Source organism: Phoca vitulina, unplaced genomic scaffold, assembly GCF_004348235.1.
Source record: "Phoca vitulina isolate PV1807 unplaced genomic scaffold, GSC_HSeal_1.0 scaffold21, whole genome shotgun sequence".
Taxonomy (NCBI): Eukaryota; Metazoa; Chordata; class Mammalia; order Carnivora; family Phocidae; genus Phoca; species Phoca vitulina.
Window position 1 is genome coordinate 22,405,332 of NW_022589724.1, and position 22,048 is coordinate 22,427,379.

General features: G+C 44.7%; 1 protein-coding gene across 4 annotated transcripts in view; it reads right to left on the bottom strand.

Moving 5' to 3' along the window:
• Window positions 1-22,048, bottom strand: part of DENND1A (DENN domain containing 1A) — a 498,746-nt gene that overhangs the window by 180,489 nt on the left and 296,209 nt on the right. For all 4 annotated transcript variants that reach the window (XM_032418251.1, XM_032418250.1, XM_032418252.1 and 1 more), the window contains one exon: window positions 20,667-20,712. In XM_032418251.1, the coding sequence (XP_032274142.1) occupies window positions 20,667-20,712 (46 nt within the window). The remainder of the gene's footprint in view (window positions 1-20,666; window positions 20,713-22,048) is intronic.

Consider the following 22,048-nt stretch of genomic DNA (forward strand, 5'->3'; position numbering starts at 1 on the left):
ACCCCAGGTTATGCGGCTACTATTTGGCTACTTTTTCTGTAAAACTGGTAAGATAACTGTGACCACTGTCCTTACCCCCCTATGCACACAGTGCTAGGCACACAGGATTGATAAACAGTAGCTATGATTATTACTCTTACAATCCACACATCAGCCTTGGCAAGTCTGAAAGCTGTAGTGCCAACTGCCTAAGGACAAAAACCTGCTGGCCCCTTCTCAGCAGCTAAGGGGCTGTCACCTTAAAAGCCGAGACACCAGAAACGGAACTGGAGAAGGGGCCGCAAGGAACTCCATAACTCAGCAAGGGACTCCAGGCCTGGACGGTCACTGCACCCCAGAGTTGCCTATTCTGCCTCATCTGACCTTCTAAATGGCCCCAGACAGAAGGGGGCAGGGGGCTTGGCCACCGCAGAGAAGCTTCAGAGGCTGAAAGGCCCAGCAAGAGGGATGTTGATTCTGGACCAGAATCAGGCGTTGTTTCTGTATTCCCAGTGAGGCCCCAGCAGCACAGACCAACCCTTGTGGGCTCTCCATGGCCTGGGCTGGAACAGGCTTTTGATTTCTTCCCACTCCTGGCTGGAGGGCTTGCCGGTTAAGCTGTGTGGAGTGTTTACTTTTTCAACAATGGCAGCAGGCTGAAGAAGAGGAAAAAACCTGGCCCTTTTTTCTGACTTAGCAGGCCAGGGTCCCCTTAGTAACCAAAATGCCCAAGCCCCAGGCTCCAGGCAGGAGCTGGGTCGGCAGAGCTTCCTCTTATAGGACAATGCTGCCCTCCCGGCAGCAAGGCCTCTTCCAAAGGGGCTGGCGTAGACTCAAGGGCCTTCCTGAAGCTCAGTGTTCCCAAGGAGAGAATCGGAGGCCAGCTCGGCCGGATGGTGCCTTATCCCTGAAAGGCTCTAGGAAACAAGAGCAATGAAGAAAGGCCAACCGCTCTCCCCCACCTGCCCCCCACCAAACAAAAACCCAATCCCACAAAAACCTTCAAACTGGGGGGGGTGTCAGTGAGAAGTGCTGGTAGAGGAGGAAGCTGGACCATGACTGGCTGCCAGCTCATTTAATCCCAACCACGGTAAGAGGAAGATAGGACCATCTCCATGGGAGGGATGAGAAAATGAGGCTTGGAGAGGTCAAAGAAAATGCCCCAAATCACACCACTAGTGAGCAGCAGAGCTGACTTCTGAACCCACTCTGACTCAAAAGCCTAACTATTTCTGGAGACAACCCAAATCCAACTGCTCTGACCTCAGAACAAGTACCTGTAGGGCATGAAGCTATAGGAACACTCCGGGGCCAGCTTTCTCTGACACAAAATAACACTCGCCTTTTATATCATAAAAATCACATACGCCTGTTAAAAATAAAAAGGGGGGGGGCGTCTGGGTGGCTCAGTAGTTGAGCATCTGCCTTTGGCTCAGGTCATGGTCCTAGGGTCCTGGGATCGAGCCCCGCATCGGGCTCCCTGCTCGGCGGGGGGCCTGCTTCTCCCTCTCCCACTCCCCCTGCTTGTGATCCCCCCTCACTGTCTCTGTCAATTAAATAAAATCTTAAAAAAAAAAAAAAAAGGGATGGACAAAAAAGTTCAAAGAAGGAAATTATAGTTACCCTCATCCCTCTGTTTGGAGATAATGTTTTGATGTCTCCTTCCATAACCCTTCACCCTGATCCCTCCTTTAAAAAATATAGTTAAAACAATTCTTAATACTTCTTTCTGATTTTCTCATTATTACAACATACGAATGCTCCATTTCATTAAAAACTTTATAAAGACCATTACTAATTGCCACAAAATGTTCCATTTCACAGAAACAAAACACAACCAACCCCCTCCTATTGGCTGTTATTTCCAGTTTTTCAGAAATTTTTATATATAATATTGTCATGAGGCATAAAGCCTTGTGCTTTAGGATGGATTCCTAGAAGTGGAATTTACTTTCCACTTCTTAAAAAGTGTCCCTCTCAAATTCGACTTTGAGGGAGATATCTTTACTTCCAATTATTTTAAAGTCATTTTATCCACAGCTTGTGTTTCCTACTCTAAGTGAAGAAAAATCAGCAAAGACACGAGCAGATGTCAAAATAGTCCTCCAAAAACCCTACCCAATTAAAACACTTACTAGTACCGCAGCACACCGAGACAGCTCTCCGGTAGCTTGTCCCACCAACACATTCCCTCTCTTTTTAGTTACAACATATGCCAAAGCTCCTGCCAGCTGCAAACCCTCCCCCCACCAGACTCCACAGGCTTTTTCTCAGAATGAAAAAAAAAAAAATACTGACATGCACACCGACTTTCCAAATGGCATTTCTTGCACAGAGAAACACACAAAAATGGCATCTTCCCATAAATATTGTTAATCAGAAATGTCTTTCTCTTCATGCTTTGTCACAGACAGACTTAGCCTGACCCCAGCCTTTCAGGACAGGGAAGGAAACATTGTCGTTCGGGAGGTGATCAGTGCAGCTGAAAGGTTACGCGCTCTAATACAGGCTTCACCTATGGATCGTACCTCTACCTTGAGGGCTGCCTTAAGGCAACTCACTCACCCCCCTAAATCCTCCAGGTCTTCATCTATGAAATGGGGATCAAGACGGTACCCCCTCAGAGAGTTGCTGTGAGGGTTAGATAAGCAAGCGTATGTAAAGGAGTCAGCCCGATTCCCAGGACACCTTAACAGGCATTCAGCAAACAGTGGCTCTCTTGTCAGTCTGTCCCCTTTCCTTCAATAGTTCCTAAGAACTCGGCTGAGCCTGGCCAACCTCACTTCAGAGGGTCTCAAGTTTGCCTTTCCCTGTGCTCCCTTGAGGTCATTCCCACAACCAGAATAACACGCCAACCTAGAGTTATTTATAGAGGTATTCGGTTCCTCCCCTAGTCTGTGGGTTTCTTGGGGGTAAAAAGACCTATCTCTGTACTGTCAGTTCCTATCCCAACACCTGGCCCACAGTAGGCAACTCCTGAATGAATGAATGAATGAATGAGAGGCAGCAGAGGTGAGAGGTGAAGAGCACAGGATCTGGAGCCAGTCCGTGAGTTATAACACTCACCAGCTGTGCAAACTTGGGCATTTCATTCCATCTCTGTGCCCCAGTGTTGTCCTCTATACTCTGGGGATGACAACAGTCCCTCCTTCACAGGCTTGTGATGAGGATTAAATGGGTTAATATTTTTAAAGTAGTACAGTGGTGCCTGGCACATGAGAAGCTCAAGATAAGTGAGCTTTATTTTGTTAAATTAAAAAGAACAATCCTTTGAGGGTGGTGGGAATATTCTATATATTGTGGTGGCGGTTTCATGAATGTATGAAATGATCACAATTCATTAAATTGTATGCTTTAAATGGATGGTTTGTACATAAATTGTATCCCAATGAAGTTGATAAACACATTAGTACTATGTCCAGAACATGGAATAAAATCACAATAGATGGTAAAAAATTAACAACGCATGAATGGTGAATGGATGCTACATGACAAGGTAATTTGTCCCTGGTACATTCGATTGGCAACTGAGTTTGGCTCCCTGCTTCTTTCCTTTCTTTTATCTAGCCCAGGATTTTTTTTTTTTTTTTAACTTTGCTTTTCTGCTCATGCCTTCTTAGGATAAATATAAAAATCCAATGCCCCTAGAGATGCCCCTGATATACTTCCCTACACAAAAGTGGAGTCTATTTGAGAATCACTCTACCTTTGGTGTTTCCCCTGTAAACCAAGACTTTATTGAGCCTTACTTTCTAAAACTGGTCGTATGAAAACAATGGGTTTCCTCCCCTAACATATAAAACAGGGACACTAGTTCAAACCACACCAATACCCCCCCCCCCTCCATGGGAGTGATCCTGCCTGTCCAGGGAGGGGACTGGGCAGCTAGTGACAAAATGTAGGACTCAGAACCAGCCCATAAGGTGAAGAGCAAGGGTTTGCACTGGCAGTGTAATCTAGGGGATTCAAACAGCAGTCAGAAGCATGTGATGCTCCCCTGGCTGAGGAGGCTGGGAGCTAGATGTGGAGGAAAGCTGAAAGCTGGTCCTAGACCTTGAGGAGCAGAGGCCCAGCTCCACATTGGCTTCCTCAGCTGAGCATTCGGCTCCCTACCTAGGATAGGGGTCAGTGAAGCAGCGTGCATGGAGTAAATGAGCCAGCATGCAGTACATCTTTTCTCTTGTCCTTCCAGAAGTACCATCATCAGGGCAGAGCTGGGGCATATTTGTCTCTCCCTCTCCAGTGCCCAGCACGGTGCCTGACATGGGGCAAATGCTTATTAACCAGAGAATGAATGGGATATCGTGGCTGGCTCCACTCTGTTGGGAGGCAGGCCTGGAAGCAGATGTCAGTGTAAGCCCAAATGGACAACGGAAGCCCAAAGTAAGCAAAATAGAGTTTGCTCAAGGAAGTGTAATGGGAATAAGAATAATGATGGCAATGATAATAATCACGTGAAATTATCATGATTAATTAGTGTAGAATTAATTCACAGTTGACACAGAAAGTAAGATAGGAGTTAACACGGTGGTTAAAACTGTGAGCTCTGGAATGAGACAGCCAGATTCAAGCCTTGCCTCTGTGACTGTGTAACCTCCAGCAAGCTCTTTACTTCTGAGCCTCAGTTTTCTTATCTATAAAATGGGGATAACACTACCTACTGCACACCTGTGTTGTGAGGGTTAAGTGACAGAATGTGTGGAAAGAATTTAACACAGTACCTGATTGCAGTAAGTGAGCAATAAAGGGAAGTGAGTTTCTATCCTTGCAACTTGAAAGTTATGCCACTAAAATGGATTGCAGTTCCAAGACTGTAAGAATTTAAACTGATTTTCAGACCAAAGGTAGAAGCTGTTAGGACTCCACTATGATGATTTTGTGCTATTAAAACTGAAACCACCAGCAATCTAGTGTTCTTTTCCCAGCTATGTCTCAGGCATAGGAGCACATTCTCTGGAGCCAGACTGCCCAAGTCTGAATTCCCAACTCTGCCAGTTACAAATGTGCTGCCTTGTGCAAACCCTTTAACCTCCCCGTGCCTCAGTTTCCTCATCTGTTCGATGAGATTAAAACAGTACTGACCCCTGGGATAATGGTTTTCTTTAGGTCAGAGGGCGAATGATTACAAGCAGACACAAGAGGGGGTTCTGGGGGACTGTTAATATTTTGTTTCTTGATCTGGTGGTGGTCACATGGATGACTAATCTTGCTGTGCACTTAAGATGAGTGCACTTCACCCTAGAAATCTCATACTTCAACAGTAGGTATACAAACAGTAAAGAGCATGGACTTCACTGGATTGTTACGGTGATTAAACGAGTTAAAATATGTATAAGTACTTAGGACAACGTTTGCTATATAATAAACACTGGGAATTTATTACTATTATTATGAAAAACAATGTAAGAGTAATTATTTTGATAAAAAGGATTCACTCGGGAATGTATTTCACTGTCAGAAAATCTACCTGCAAAGGCAGACACCTCCAGGGTACATGTTATTTCTTCAATCTGTCCTGTTGCCTCTCCAGTGAAGATCAAAACAGCAACATTACCTGGGTACCTTCTGAGAGACCCTTGCAGTCCTGTGTCAGCTAGGTTTGGGGGAGCAGCGGGACCAAGTAGAAGGAGCGTGAGTCAGATGGACTGGGCTTTGGGTTTCATCTTCTTTAATTCTTACTCATAGGACCCAGGGCAAGTTATTTAAATCTAGTTGAACCTCAGTTTCCTCGTCTATATAATGGGGCCATCACCACTTACTACATAGTGTTGTGAAAAGAGTACGTAATGAGAAAAAAAAGTAGAAATATTTACTTGGCACCTACGTGGCCATGTTCCCTCCCATCTGCCCAGGGCACTGGCCTTGACCACAAGCAGGCCTTCTCCCTGCTGGAGTGACCCCTGAGGCCTGGAAGCCTAGTCTCCTCTCCCGTGGCTGAGGCAGCACCTTTGAGACCAGCAACTAGATGATCAAGGAAAGGGGACAGGTCCAGACCAACTTCCAGCAAGGACACCTTGTTTCAAGAGGACGTAGCATGTTCCCAAATCAGAGCATTATCACACCCACAAAATGCTTTTCTTCGGCTCAAAGTAAATCTAGTCTCTGTCCCTCTGTGAGAGAGGCAAATTGATACGGCTCCAGACATTAGGTCTCCCTTAAGTCTGACTTCTCAGCAGCTGCTTTAATTTTGAAAGATGGAGGATATGGCTCTTACATCTTCATAGTATGTTAATCCAAATTTTATGCTAAACGACTGCTGCTGGGTTCATGCAGTCCCCTCTTAGGCTAATTCTACTCCTGACAAGCCAAGCCACCGCAAGGGCCAGGGACGGGGGTACATGCTCTGCATCCATCATCTTACGGACTCTTACAACAACAACGTGATGGCTATTAGCCTGTGTGTTCCTCCCACACCCAACCCTTTACAAGTACCATATAATGTAATCCCCAAGACACTCCTGCGGAGAGAAGGAAATTGAAGATCAGGGAGGTAAAACAGCTTGTCCAAAGTCCTCTGGCTTAGAAACGGTGGAGCTACACACTGAAGCCAGTTGAACACCAAGACCCAATCACCCAATGCATCTTATTAATTGTTCTGACACGTTGTTTCAATCAACAAATATATTGAGCAACCGTAATTTAACAGATGTTTGTTAAACACATACCAAAAGAATGAAGCCCTTCAGTAGCTTGATGGTTGGCCCAGACCCCATTAAAATTCCCAGGGGAGAGGGTTTTCTACAGGACATCACACCCATTTGACGGATGAAGAAACTGAGGCTAAAGAGATTAAATAGTCTGCCCGTGTTCTTACAATCGGTGTCTGTCAGAGAAAGGATTTGAATCTGGGTTCCACGTGCCAATGTTCTTTCCACTATACGGCACATATAAAATGTGCTCAAATGCATGCGCATATATATGAGCACATAACAAAGAACAGCATGGGAGCTGGTGGCCTCCTAGGAAGAAAGGAAAGAGAAATAAGAGGAAAAGTGGAAAGGACAAGAAGAGGAAAGGCAAATCTTCAGGTATTCTAAACTCTATTCCCTCCTGAAATCTTGGATACACGCAGAGGGAAGAGTGACATTTTATTTCCCTTCCTCAGGCCCCAAAGGTCACCAAGCTGCCAAGCAGTTGATAAACGTAGTGGTTTTTCTTTGGAGCCAGGAGTCACTGATTTGCTCCTTCCTGCTCCGCAAAATTAAAAATCTAAGCCCGACAGTTCAGAGGACCCCTGAAAACACCGCTGGAATTTCCCAGTGTGCTTTAAACAGAAACAGAAGCTTGACAAGGGAGGAAAGTGGTGCAAGCCCCTCACAGGTCAGGCCAAATCCACTCCTCACAAGGTAATAAGCACTGACTCTCATTAACAAGTCCAGGGATTTTCAACCCAGGTCAGCACAGAGTTATTTCTCCAATGGGCTATTTTTCCTTTCCCGACCGTCCATCTATTGGACATTCCTTCATTCATTCACCCATTCAGTCAGTCATGTGTCAGCCGGTCACTCACACCAACTTTAAGCTAGGTTGTAACGACAGCCAGCCAGATAATGAAACGTGATCTCTGAACTGAAGAAGCCCTTGTTCAGCCTCCTTACAGGGAGGGCATGGATAGGGAGCAGTGGGGTAAACTCTAACCAACGGGCCTAAGAAAAGGCACAGGAATGTATGGTGGAAGAGAACATCTCCATTTACACGGAACTTGCTCAACTCCCTCCACTGGACGATCCAGGGCTCAAGGTCAGAAAGTCCCAAGGCTGGTGTCCTGGCTCTTTCACGCACTAGGCCACGTAGCTACAGCCAAGGCACTCTACCTTCTTGGGTGTCAGCTGCCTTCTCTGTGAGAAGCGACACCTTCAGGACTGTCAAGAAGATGAAAGCTTAAGTAGGGCCTGTGTTTCCTGGAGGGCCAGCTACAGGGCCAACTATACGGCCTCCTCGAGAGCCTCATTCTGCCAGCTCTCCTGGCAGCTCGCTATCTGAGTCCGCCCTTGTGCTGGTGGTGTTTTGCCTCAAACTGAGGCACGCTCCCCATGCTGGAGACTCTGCTTCCTCATGTGTGACAAACAAGAAGATGAGGAAGGTCTGTGGTAAAGCACAAAGGAGAGATGAAGCACTGGAGCACTTGGTGAGATATGAAGATGGCCCAGGCCTAGGTCACCACGATTACCTCCATCCCACAAGGCCGTGTTCTTCTATAAAACCTTCCTGATTACTCCTGCCCCACAGCGAGTTGCCTTCTCGAAGTCCCAGGCGCCAAGCACAGTGGACCATATATGACTGGGCCCACAAAAAAAAAAAAGCTTGTTTAGTTATGTTTCCAACTGTTTCATGTATCTCTGTCACTTTTCCTTTAAAATAACCGTTTTAACCTTACTATCTTTACTGATGTTGTAATAACACTACTGTTATCTATAAAGTACTGCAGGGTTTTTAAATACCAATATTTTAAAATACATTATTTCATCTGATCCTCAAAGCACCCTCACAGAACAGGCATTATTAATCCCATTTTACAGAAGAGAAGACTGAAGTGCTTGCACGAGGTCCCTGTGTAATAACAGAGCTAGGACCTGAGCTTGGGACTGCCCGACCCCGAAGCCTGGTGGTCTCCCTGTCCTGCCTGTGCAGCCCCTCTACTTTCCCAGCTTAGCGAATATTAAGGACAGTGACTAGGTCACAGATTTATTTTGTAACCTCTGGATAGGCGTATCAATGGCTAGACACAGAACAGCAAACAGACCCTAAACCTGGACCAGTACCATATTTTTCTTCTGAATACACTAAAACACTTCACACAATGAAATAACTCGGTCTGAATTCTGGTCCTGTAATTATTAGCTATGTGACTCTGGACAAGTTACTTAACCTCCCCGTGCCCAACTTTCATCATCTGTAAAACAGGGCCACCACGACTGGAGCGCAGGCTTGTTGTGAAAATTAAATAATGTGTGTGTGTAATGTGGCTGGCAGGATTTCAGAAACAGTATCCATCCAATTTGAAACGGTGAAACTTGAATTTAAGAGTTTCACTGGCGGTAGAAGGGGATGTCGATTCCCTAGTCCCAAAATGGTTTGGGGTCACCCTCCATAAAATAGGGCCTCATTTTTCCCACACAACTGCCAACTTGCCATCATTCATTCATCACTAGGCACAGAAAACCCGGACTCCCATCTCCACCTGCCTTTTATTTGAAATGTCAATTTTTAAAGAGTGGAGAGGTTGGAAACCCAATTTAACAAGCACGCTGAAACATTGTTTATTGCCCCCATAAACATGGCTTAGTGAGAATTACGGACTTAATCAGAGTGAACTTATCTCCCGGTGAAAAGGAACACTTTAAATTTCAGAAATGGCACCTTCACTGTGAAAATCTCTTAACTTTTCAAACAAACTACAGGGGGTCTTAAACATATGGGCAGTAAAGGGGCAGCCATTACTGTGATTTGTCTTGCCCAAGAGCCAAGGAGCCCTAAAGGTCCATAACAACTTTAAGATCTAGGAAAAGTGTTTGGAAAATCATATTCAGGAGACATGACTCTAAAAACACCCAAAAGGCCTGCCGAGTGGGAAGTAATATCTGTCCAGTGGCTTGGGGCAGCCCAAGAGAATGGGCCCTGGCGTCATCAGGACGGGCTATTTAATAAAGCAGCCGCACCAAGAAAACACACCTTTCCTCCTATGTGTAAGATGAAGCATTTAGCAATATGTAATATTTTGGTGACCTGCTTTTCAGAAAAGAGGTGTTACATAAATCACAAAGGCTGCTAAATGGTTTGTGTGCATTTTTTTTTTTTTAAACTATCCCAGAGGATGAGGTTCTGCGAACCCCAACTTCCCAACTCGGAGCTTCATTAGGGCTGCTCTGATCATTCCAGGAAAGGTTTTCATAAAGACGCCCCATTTTGCAGAGAATGTATCAGCCTGGCTGCCAGAGGCAGGAAAGGCAACAGATATAAAATTTTATTATTTCAATGCCCCAGTAGCAGCCAGGAGGACTTAATGAAATCGCCAAGATTTACAATCTGAAATAGCTATTGCACAGACAGATATGGTTAAGGGAGCTGCGCCCTCTGACCTTTCAACCCTTTGATCCTCACACAGCAGGTGGCCTGGAGCCCCCTCCTGGGCATCTTCCCTCTCTTCCGACACTGCTGAACCTTGATGTGCAATAAGCCTGACCCTACACAGGTGACTCTCACAGTGCTTATCACCAGCAGCTGCTGCTAATGGAACGGCCCAAATCACTTGGCCCCGAGATTCTAACTCCGAGATGGGCGAAGAGGCGTCTGCCGTGTACTGTCCAAATGGTGCCGAAATGATGCTCAATAATTCAGCCCCCAAATCCAGTTGTTTGGCAATGTTTAACGATGTCATTACAAAAAAGCTGTCCTAGAAATGGAACTCTGTCTCCTCCGATTTATACTTTGAGTTGGGGGAAAAAAAAAATCACCTTTTAAAAATAAATCACAAATCTCAGGAAAAAAAAAAAAATCAACCCCGAAGTCCCAAATGCATCTCTCAGAACTTCCCTAAAACCATGTGCAGCAAATTTATACCAATGAAAATCAAAACAATTTTTGGAAACCTAAAATTGACTGTTTTCAGTTCCATGAAATTTCATTTAAAAAGCCCCATATGCCAAAATGTCCAAATTCTCTTATTTTTAAAAATTGGGATGACTTCCAAACTCATAGCTATCTTTTTCTTCCTCTTTTTTTTCTTTTAAAGCTAGGGATGGGTAATGTGCATATGTACTTATCAAGCTTCATAATTTAACCCATTCGGTCAGTACAAAATATATGCAATAAAATGCTGAAGAGGCAGGATATAAATTTATTACCAGTAAATCATTCAAAACAATTGATGCCAAGGTTTAACATATATTATATTTGGTTAAAGACATGTCCAGAACCCTAGGCAGCCCCAGCCTGCAGCTCTTAGATTTTTGTCAGATATTTGGGTTTATGAAGGGAAGGATTTTAGGCAGGACACATAAACCACTCTGTGGGATACTGATAACTTCCAAACACAAAAGCAAACTTTAGTGCCACTGTTGATCAAACTTAGGAAAAGCCCTGAGCCATGCCTTTATTTCTAACAAACATAATATGGTGGCCCCACTCTACCTGCAAAGGCCAAAGCTCAGGTCATTAATGTCTGAATCCAAAGGCAAATAAAAAACTCACTTCTCTTGTAGCCTACATGGCATAGATCTTAAATACTCAACTTTAAATTCATTTTGAAATCAGCTGAGAATCAAACAATATGTAAAGAGAGGTTTACAGACTCCAATTTTAGTCACACTTTTCTCTATGGGCGTTTAAGTTTAGTACAGAAAGCAGTTTATGGAGAAATCAGTTTAGCAGGGGAAAAAAAAAGGTACGTTACTACATCAGAGTTTGACCACTTTGTACAAAATTATTACTAAGCTATCTTCTTCAGAGACGCCCACTGGAAATACTTTATTAACAATAATCTCTATCACTGAGTGAGGGTCAACTAATGTGCGTGGAATTTTAGTCACATTATTTCTAACTGTCATCGTTTTAAGGCAGGTGCCCCATTTCACAGATGGTAAGGCACGCATGCACAGGAGTTCGGGGACTAGCCCACATCCCACGCAGACAAATGGTGGGGCTGGGATTCAAACTTCAGCTCACTGCCTGCCCTAAAAGCCCATGGTCCATCCATATCTTCCCCCCAAGAAGCAAAACAATAACACGCAATAATCTGTGCAGAAAATACCAGATTTCAGCCTGCTTACACATTGCTGTGGCCCATTTAAAGGCCTTCCGAATCAATTATTTTAGGTCATTAAGAGGAAGTTTAATTTGGTTGACAAACACCCCTACTGTGGTGACCTCACCTATCAACAACAAATGTCTGATGGTCACAAACCCGGACCATGAGTCTGCGGAGCATGGTGTTAAACAAAACCACATGTGCCCGGATTCCAAGTAGGATCTGCCTAGGCCAAGGGTACGGCTCTTCAATCATCACACGCTGGTCTCTGGGCTCCCACAACGGCCCCGCCCCTAATCACTTGCCAGGACTTTATGAAAAGAAGTCACCAGTCCCATGTGGCTGTGCTCGGTTAAAAGTGCCTTTGAGTTAATGTCAATTTAGAAAAAGTCACTCACTAAAAAATACAAAAGGAGGCTGAGAAAGAGGGGAAAGTCAATCTTAGGTAGATGCCTTTTAACTATATAATACTGACATATGTATAGTCGCTTCCATTTATTTGGCACCTACCATGTGTCAGGTACCAATTCCCTCATTTACTCCTCATTAAAAACTCCTATGAAGTGGGGAATCTACCCATTTAAAAGCAAGGTGTCTGAGGCTCAAAGAGAAACCATAAAATCCTCTCTGCAAAATCCACACTCCCCTCACAGAGTGACAATTAGAAATGATATGGCTCAAGGGCCATGTATACTGGTAGACCTTCATTCAGTGGTTGATATCATTAAGTATTTCCAATAGGCATCTCTCTCTTTTTAAAAAATGGATTTATTTATTTATTTTAGAGAGAGAGTGAGAGCATGTGAGCAGGGGGCAGGGAGGGGCAGAGGGAGAGAGAGAGAGAGAGAGAGAATCCTCAAGCAGACTCCCTGCTGAGCGCGGAGCTCGATCCCAGGCCCCCGAGACCATGAAACCAAAATCAGGAGTCAGACGCTTAATCGACTGAGCCACCCAGGCGCCCCTTGAACAGGCATCTCTTAAGAAGACAACACAATAATTCTTTGTACAGAGTAGTCTAACTACGTGATGCAGTAATAATACCCGCCCCCCGCCCCAGAAAAAGACTGACCTCTTGGTTCAACAAAGGAGCTTGTTTAAAGTTACCTTGACTTGCACTAGACGTTAGCTTGGGCTACAACTTGAATCCAGGGCACCTAACTGTAGAGCCCAGGAGTCCTTTCCACTCTGCTACACAGCCTCCCCACGTGCCGCTCCTTTTCTTAATCTGACAGGATTTTGATTAGTTCAAGCTTCTCTTAGTAACAGTGTATAAACTAAATTTTCTTTGAAGTCAATTTTCACATTGCTAAGCGGAACTTACATATAATGACTGGCTAAGTGATGATAGGAAAATTGGCAAACAAGAGCATCAATGATGGTTTCACATTTTCTACTGGGATTCTCCCTCATAAATTACTCAGTTTTTCTAATCTATAACAGAGGCTTATCTCATCTCACAAGAGAACATTTCAGTCACAACAAATTAGACTGAAAATGTACTGACTGCAAGAGATACTTAAATCAGCCAGAAGTACTTGTTCCCTTTGATTACATAAATTACTACTAGAGCTTTAAATTGTTTTATATTAACTAATTCCAACATTAGGATAAGTGACATTTAAGAATCACACTCATTTTAAAAGTAGATGCCACGGGAAGAGGAGAGCGCTTCCAGGGGAAACCCAACAGGCGAAATGCAGGAGCTCCTTCAGGCCCTAAGTTGAACAGAGCTGCCGAACTGTCACTCTGAATGCTGCGCATGTGACAGAGACTCACATGTGATGTTCTGCATGATAACAAATAGTATGCTGAGGAAATTCCTGCAAAACCAAGTTACTGTCCAACTACTTTTTTCTTTATATGATAAAGCAAGTGCCAGCAAGTGATCTAAACTTCACGCCTCACTGCAAAGAATAATGCTTGATATAGTGTTTTTAAAAAGCTCTTCACATCCACTTTATCAACTAAAATCTCACAACTCCTTGAGACAGGTAATATAAACTTAATTTTACTGTGGAGAGAATGAAGTCGTGGAGAGGCTAAGTAACCCGGCCCCAGATACAAGTGTACTCAGATCTCTTCTCTGGAGGCATGTGAGGCTGCCAGATGCGTCTCTCCCATCCCCTCACCACAATCCCCAGTGCATGGCATGGGGGCTGCCCCGAGAAGGAAAAGCTCATGCAAAGCTGGGGCCTCTGCCCAGCACAGGGACAGGGCCAGGCATGATCCACACAGCCCAAGGAGAGGTGCACAGAGCAGAGGCTCTGGGTCCTCACAAACCCACCGTAGCGGAGGGACTGGATAGAAATTACTTTCCCTGAGCCTCAGCTTCCCCATTGGCAAATATGGATACCCCCTGCCTGGCAGGGAGATCCGGAGGAATGCTCGAAAGTGAAAACGGGTAAAGTACTTGGCACGGTGTCTTGTGCTGAGCAAGGATTCAGAAGATGTCCCAACCCCTTCCCCTTCTTGCCAAAGCTCTCCCCGTGAGCCTGTGACTAAAACTGCCAGGTGGAGTTTTTCATGCAAGTATCACCTTCTTATAAAGCAAGAATAGGATTATTTAGCACTAACAAATAAATCTCACAAGGAATTTCTCAATTCCTGTGCGGATACATATATAAGCCACCACTTACATCTGAATATAATCATGGCTCAGAGTTTTGCATCTATCTCAGCATCAACAAGTGTGAACTATATCTTATTACCGTCTACCTGTGGAGGCCTGTGAAGAAGCAAAATGGCACAATGGTAAACAGGAAACACTCTTCTCCACTCACTATGAAACGGTGTAAAAATTAATTTATGTATATATAAAAAAAAGGCGAACAAAGGATTAAAGACTTTCTATGCCGAGGGAAAAATGAAAAGAAAAAATGAGTTAAAATTGTGCCAACTCATTTGACAGAAATTCGGATTCTTTGAGATGCATAGGAAAAAAAGAAAGGTTATTTTTCTTTTCTGTAAATAAGTAAATGCTGTGATTTTTGTGTGGGAGCCCGCCAGTTACACCAGGAGCCCCACTGCAGATGCAAATGCTGCCTCTGGCTCCCACAGACCAAAAAGAGCTCTAACTTGGTCCCTGGATGTGGTGGCCCAGTGCTGTGCCAAGCATCTGGTGCATCTGCAAAATCAGGCTCCTAGACGCTCCCGCCAAGCCTCCCCAGGTAAAGGACGGAGAGAAAGAGAGAGGAACGCTGTGACCTTGGCCTTGTGCCCTCATGTACCTATCACATGCCTCCTGACATTGCAGTGTGATGGGAGAGGTGGCTAGGGGCCTGTGAGCCTGGTTTCTGGGTCTCACTCCCCCTGTTCTTACCGCCTGAACTATCACTTAGTATACAATCTAAATTTATGTCCTCAAACTGGGCTGTAGAAAGAATATCTAATTCATAAAAAAGTACTCGGAAACAGGGAGGAAAAGACAAAATCTAGTAAAAGTGGTGCTTAAACCCCTGAAGAAAGTCATCGGCACAAACACCTCTGCCGTGCGTGGTAGCAAGGGGCCAATCGGAAGCTTGGGTTGGGATGCTAACACATCTGAATTTTATATATATGGTCGTGGTGTGTAATTTACTAAAGAATTACCTTGATCTTTATAAATATCAATTTACTTTATTAACATGGTTAAGCAGTTTCCAAGCATTTTATATGGAAGGACTGTGTTTCTAATGGCCCAGAAGGAGAAGGCCTGACCATGTCCTTCCCCTATTTACACACTTCAATGGCTCTCCATTGCCCTATAAAGTTCAAACTCTTTAACAAGGCTTACAAGGCCCTGGATGGCCTGGCCCTTGCCTGCCTACCTCAGCTCTCCTCTCTCCCTTCAGCTCTGTGCTCCTGTCCGATACTGAACTACTCATACTTTCTGGAAAACTCCATCGTGTTCATTTTAAGTCTTTGCCGATGCCGTTCCCAGTTTCCCTGGTTTCAGTTTAGGTAGTCCCTTCCTCTCGGAAGCACGCCCCTCAAGGCTAGATATGGTGTCTGCCCTACCAGACCCATGGCATCCCAAATTCACTGCACTTACTTTCCACCTGTCTGCATCTGCTCCAGACAAAACCCTGTGAAGGCAGGGATTATGTGACATTCACCATTTCATACAGAACTCCTCGCATGATGCAATGCCTGGGTACGCAGAAGGATCTCGAAACATTCCTGTAGAAGGGGATGTAGACTGCATCCTAACACAGGCCAGGCCCTGGGACATGCTGGGCACATACAGGACTCCCTTATTTAATCCTTACCACAATCCTAAAAGATGGATACTAACGACTATTCCAAATGAAGAAATTAAGATACAGAGAGACAAAGTATCATGCCCGAAATTCCTACAGCAGGGGAGCGGTCCAGCAGGGGACTGACAGTACGTTCAAATTCTACAAAAGTGCTGCTCCCATCCCTGACATAGTCTCTGGCACTGCAAACCAGGAGACAACAGGGCGAGCACAAACCAGTTTTGTTGACATTCTCCTTCCCCCAGGTGATGAGGATGATGAGCCTGGTAACCTAAGTGTCTCTGAAACAGAATTCAAAGCCATCAGCTTATCAATGTAAATGGCTTTAAGGCCACTGAGGAAATAAAAACAGCAATGGTTGTTGATCTCTGTTGAACTCTATGTGCCAGGCACTGTGCGAGGCACCCAATAAGCATGACCTCACTGGATCCCCCAACAGTCCTTTAAGGGAGAGATGGCCATTGCCCTCACTTGATACATAAGACAACAGAGGTTAAGAGGTCAATTACGGTTCCCAAGATCGCATAAGCAGGAAGGAGGGGAGCCAGCACCCAGAGCCCACGTTCTCACCACTACACTTCCCTGCCTCCTCCCTGAGCATTCTGCCACCAGGACTGATACATACATGATATCCTGCATCCATCCCTCATGTCGCTCTGAGGCCTGGCCACAAAGCATTGTTTGTGAAGCTTGGAAAGGACAGTCTTCATTTATCAAACAGGAGAAGCACCATCGACCAGATGTGACCTGGCACCTGCTACCAGCCATGGCGCAGAAGAGGGGCGGCAGAAACGTCTCCTGAACTGAACTGAGGTTGAAAGAATGAAAGGAAACAGCCACTGTGTAATCTGGCCACGTTTCGGTACTTCCTAGCTGCCAGCTAACAAGATCATTCTCTCCAAGAAGAAACTAGGTCTATGCCAATAGCCTTGGCTATCCTGCTAACTTACCACTAGCCTCAAATTAATGTTTGCTTAAATGAGAGAAAGAATATAAAAAGGCAGAAGGAGGGGTAAGAATCACGATCAACTATAAACTTGTCACTTTAGAAGGAAGGAGGACTCTTTAAGGGGACGAGGTTACCATTTAACACACAGCAAGGGCATCCTGGTAGAGCAGGAAGACCAGAATGAGGTCTTTCCCCAAAATAACTTTTTTCAAATGAGAACACTAGGTTATAATTTATATTTCCTTTTGTGCAACAAATTTGAGTGTCATAAAAATGGTTAAAAAGTCTTCCTATGGTAGCTTTTTCTAAACTTTTATGAACATCTGCCACATTCATTTGAAGTTTAAAAAATTCTGGCACATATGCAAAGGCATAATAAGGTGCCTATAGCTTTCAAGAAAAAATAACAAGACAGTCAAAAATAAGCTTTTTGCTGAATTGCCAGTAAGAAAACTAGTGTGCGAGATGAGATGGGCCTTCCCGAGCTCCCTCCTTAAAGAGCTTTCCTTTGGCCCCAGGTACGAGCTCCTCCCCGAGCATTACAGCCCATAGTTCCTGGAAGAAATCTCAGGAAAGCATTTCTCTCCCTTGAAGGGTATAATAGAACCAGATAAACCCAATCAAAAGGAATGACTAGAGCACTTGGAGTCTGAGCTGAAACCCACACGAGGAGATAGACCCAATCCCATGATTGGGTAGTTCATGGCTGCCCAACACACCCAGGAAAGACGACTTTGTCTGGAAAGTGGCTTGGCTGGCCTCAAGAATGGGGCGACAACTATTTCTGTTTTAGTGCTGACCACACAGGAGTTCAGCATGGCAAACCCCTCCCCAAGTTCAAACAGGTCTAAGATTTATCTTGACTGGTGCTTCCTGAACCTTCTCACTTAAAGCCCTTCAAAGGCTGAGGAGAGTAGACTTGCACCCATTTACCTAAACGCAAAACTGTCTCAAATTTTAGCTTCAAAATTTATGTATATTTTGCACTGCATGTTTTACTACCAAAGGCCTTTTAAAAAATGCCTTATAATCATATAAAAAGTCAAAAATTTACTCCATCTTTAAGTAAAATTATAGTGCTGGGTTCCCTGGAAATTGTGATGCCTATTGGAGGCTCTAAATGTGTTCCGAATTCCAGTTTTCCAAGCAGGCACTCAGTCCTTTTCAGAAAGCACCTGCTCGGCGTCCTGCTGAGTGCTGAGGACACCACAAGAACGAAGCACAGTCTTTGTTCTCAAAGAACTCATACTCCTAGGGATGACAGAGAGGACAGAGAAGCAGACAGCTATCATCCAGAGCAAGAGGTACAGGAAGTGAAAGATGACAACTGGGGGACTTTTGGGAAGAACTGGAGAACGGCAGGCTTAGCCACGGGGGTGTTGGGGGGGGCGTGTGTGTTTAGGGATCACTGAGAGCACTGGCTAGCAAGGGACAGTGAGGGGACATGAGGCACGACAGCGGCGGAGACTGAGCAGATGTGGGGAGGGCAGAGAGGTGGGCCGTAGAGGTACAGGGACCAGGCGGAAGGCTCTCCTCCAGATGTCGGGACTGTGCTCTGAATTTCATCTCCATCTTCATCCCTCCACAGCCTAGCAAATGTCTGGAACACGGAGGCCTGCATTTTGCTTATCAAATGAATGAGGAAGGCTTCATAAGAATCCAAGAGAGCAAAGAAAAAAGGTCAATGAAGGCAGTGAGGAAGGAACAGGGTGAGAGTCCAGTCAGAGATGCGGTGGCTACTTAGAGAGAAAGAACTGAAGAAGAGGAGCCCTCAGCCATGCTCCGCATGTCCCACCTTGGTGCCTTCTCAGGCAGCGGTGCCACTCACAGGGATGGGGAGCACCGGGAGGCCGTGCGTGCGTGCGTGCGTGTAATGCATTGTTTGGGGAAGTCTGAGTTTGAGCCATCTGTAGGACATTAGGGGACAGTCAACTGGCACTTGAAACTTTGCATCTGAAGTCCCCAGAAAGGGATGCCAGTGTTAGAATCACAGCCGAGAGTCACTGACATTACCTTGGTAGCTGAAGCAAAAAGCCTTACTTGAGAAGACTAGAGGGCATGTGGAGAAGAAAACCAAGCTAAGACTAGAAACGTGGACAATGCTGAAGGTAAAGACACATGAAAAGGAGTCTGAAAAAGCCCGTGCTGGAACAGTCTGGAAGGCAGGAGGAGGGGCAGGAAAGAGCTGTGGACTCTGATAGACCAAATGGTCTTTAGATTCGTGTTTCAAACTCTGCAAGAACAGGCATGAAAGGTCAACGAGAAAGGATTCGCTTCCAATTTTTCACACAGGAGCTTTGAATACACCCCTAAACTTGACAAACAAAGGTAAAACACAGAAGAAATCTCTTCAATCTGATCTAAATACACCATCCAAGATAGTCCATAAACTGTGTACTGTATGTGCTCAGGGCTGGGTGATGACAAGGAGGAACTGTTAACAGAATGTAGGAGCCACATGGCCGTCCTGTCAAATTAGAAATTTGAGCAGATTTCTGTGGTCTATTTTGATCAAGATTCTCAATGTCAAACAAACAGGTTTTTCGATAACCAACTTGTTTCATTTTCGTAAGCACAATAGCACAGCGTGCAACAGTTAGTGAAGAAGCAGGTGGTCCTCGTCGACGTGAAATGAAGGGAACAGAAGAAGAGAAGTAGCACTTCCTTTAAGACATGCAAAGCATCATCACAGACGGACATGGCTCTAGATTTTCCCTCTGAGAGCGTATCTCCTGTGCAAAACAGGCAAGCCCCCACCTCCCACCCCGTTTTGCTCTAGTACAAATTTAAACTCTCTCTTGAGGAGGGAAAAGCTTAAGGTTCATGTCTACGAACCAATGGCACTTACAAAAGCACAGAAAAGTCCTTTAAAAGAACTGCTATCTAATTGGTACAGCCATGCAGAAAGCAATCTGGCACCAGATTCATAGCTTTGACCAAGCATTTCTACTTTGGGGGTTCTGTGCTAAGGAAATAAGTCAAAATGCAGATAAAGCCTTATGCATAAAGATGTTCACTGAAATGCTATTTATAATAGCGGAAAAGGATAAACAACCTAAGTGTCCAACAATAATAGGAAAATGGTTAAGTTGTGGTATATCCAAACAGTGGGCTCACAGGCAACAAATTAAAAATTATTATTACTGAGAGTAGATCAAAAACATGTAGACATCCCCATGCCATAATGTTAAGTGAAACAGACATAAAATTATACACACACACACACACACACAAAACCAGTTATGCACATTCATACAAAATATATATTCACAGAATATAGACTAGGAGGAAGAATAATGAAATGCTAACAGTAGTTGAATCTGGAAATAATGGTATCGTGGATAATTTTAACTTTCTTCTTTGTACTTCCTTATACCACATGCTCTACAATGAAAACATAATACTGTTACAGTGATTTAGAATAAACATCATTTTGAAAAGCAAGCAATTTCCCTTCCCTCATTCAAACCCTTAAAGAACCCCTTCCTCCTGCCTCTTTGAACCTCACTCCCTCACCCATGAAAATTGACAATCTCCAAGCAAAGTGGAAAAACACTGGAAACCAGAGCCCAGTGGAAAGGGTCTCCGCTGAACGCTCAGCTCTGTGCACCTGGGAGGGGGCTGCGTATGAGGTGTTGCTTCGACATGCTCCCATGTGCAGAGCTGTGAATCCAGAGACTGTGTCTTTTCCACTGCCACATAGCAAAACAAAGCTGCAAGTAGAGAGATCTGGGGAGGAAAGGCGCCAACTTACCTCCATTAAACTTAAATGGATTCCTATGAGGTAGGGCATGGGAGCACTGTGAAGAGAAACAGAGACACACAGCTGCTTTAATGTCTGTTGCTTCCGACAGAAAATTACAGATGGTTCACTATTTGGAGAAAAACTGTTTTAATAAACGTATGCACAGTTACATTTCCTTTCACAACAAAAATCCTAAATGTGACATTTTGTTCCCAAGCCTAGAAACTTCCGGAGAATTTCAAAATGTGGGCAGCCTGAGAAGCAGCATGGGTGGTGGGAAGAGCACCGACCTTGGCGTTAATCCCTCAGGAGCAGCTCTGTGACTACACAGCCTCAGTTGCCTTATCTTTAAAATGGGATACTGGAATCAAACTGGCAGCTCATGATCAGAACAAGAGAGAATACACGTCAAATGATTAGTACAGTTCCTGGCACAAAAGGAAACTGTTATTGCCACAATTACGACAGAAAAAGCAGTTAACAAGGTTGAATGGAAGGCATGATGCGTTTCGGCGAAAAATGATTGTTTTATTTGCTGTTTCCTTCTGCCATCCAGAGATGTGATCTAACTGTCCATTCTGACTGGCCTAAGTACGTGAGGAACTTCGAGCAAGCCTTCCCCCACCAAGGGCACACATGCCATCCAATGACACCCCAGTTCACAAAGCCCCTTTCAACTGCTTCATTCACAGGGAGGGCGATGGTTCCCTAAGTCAGTGACTGAGCAGGAGTAGAGAACCCAACTCCAAAGCTCTTAAAACCTGGGCATTATGGACTGATTTCCTTTAGTTTCAGGAGTGTGTGTGTGTGTGTGTGTGTGTGCGCGCGCTCACACACATTATCATTTATGATGCTACTTACCAATAAATGGGCTAAGCATTGTATGAGGAAATTCAAATTCATCTTTCCTAATCCACACAACAATGGCATAAGGTAGGCGTTATCCCCATTTTACAGAGGAGAGAACAGCCCCAGAGAGCTTAAATCCCTCCTCTAAAGCCATAAAACAAAGGAAGCAGCAAACCTGGGAGGACTCTGAAGTTTCTTCTTCTGGGCCATGAGGACTTCATAACACTGAACCTAAAATCCCTGGGCCCACCTCCCATCAATGGGACAGTAGGGGAGAGAGGTCAAGAAGTAGGAGGAAGAGAGCGAGCAGGCACCTTTTCCCCAGGTCTCTCCAGTATGTAACACATCCTATGAAAGGTGCAAGAGTTATTCTGTGAGCCTAGAGCAAAGATACCTGGCTCTGATCAAGGTGACCAGGCACCTTTCCTCTGGGGCAGCCAGGAGACTGCAAGCGGATCTGCAAGGATGGCTTTTCTTGGGAACAGGGTGGGGGGAACCAGAGGGGTAAGAAGTGAGAACACAGAGGTGTGCTTTCACTTGAA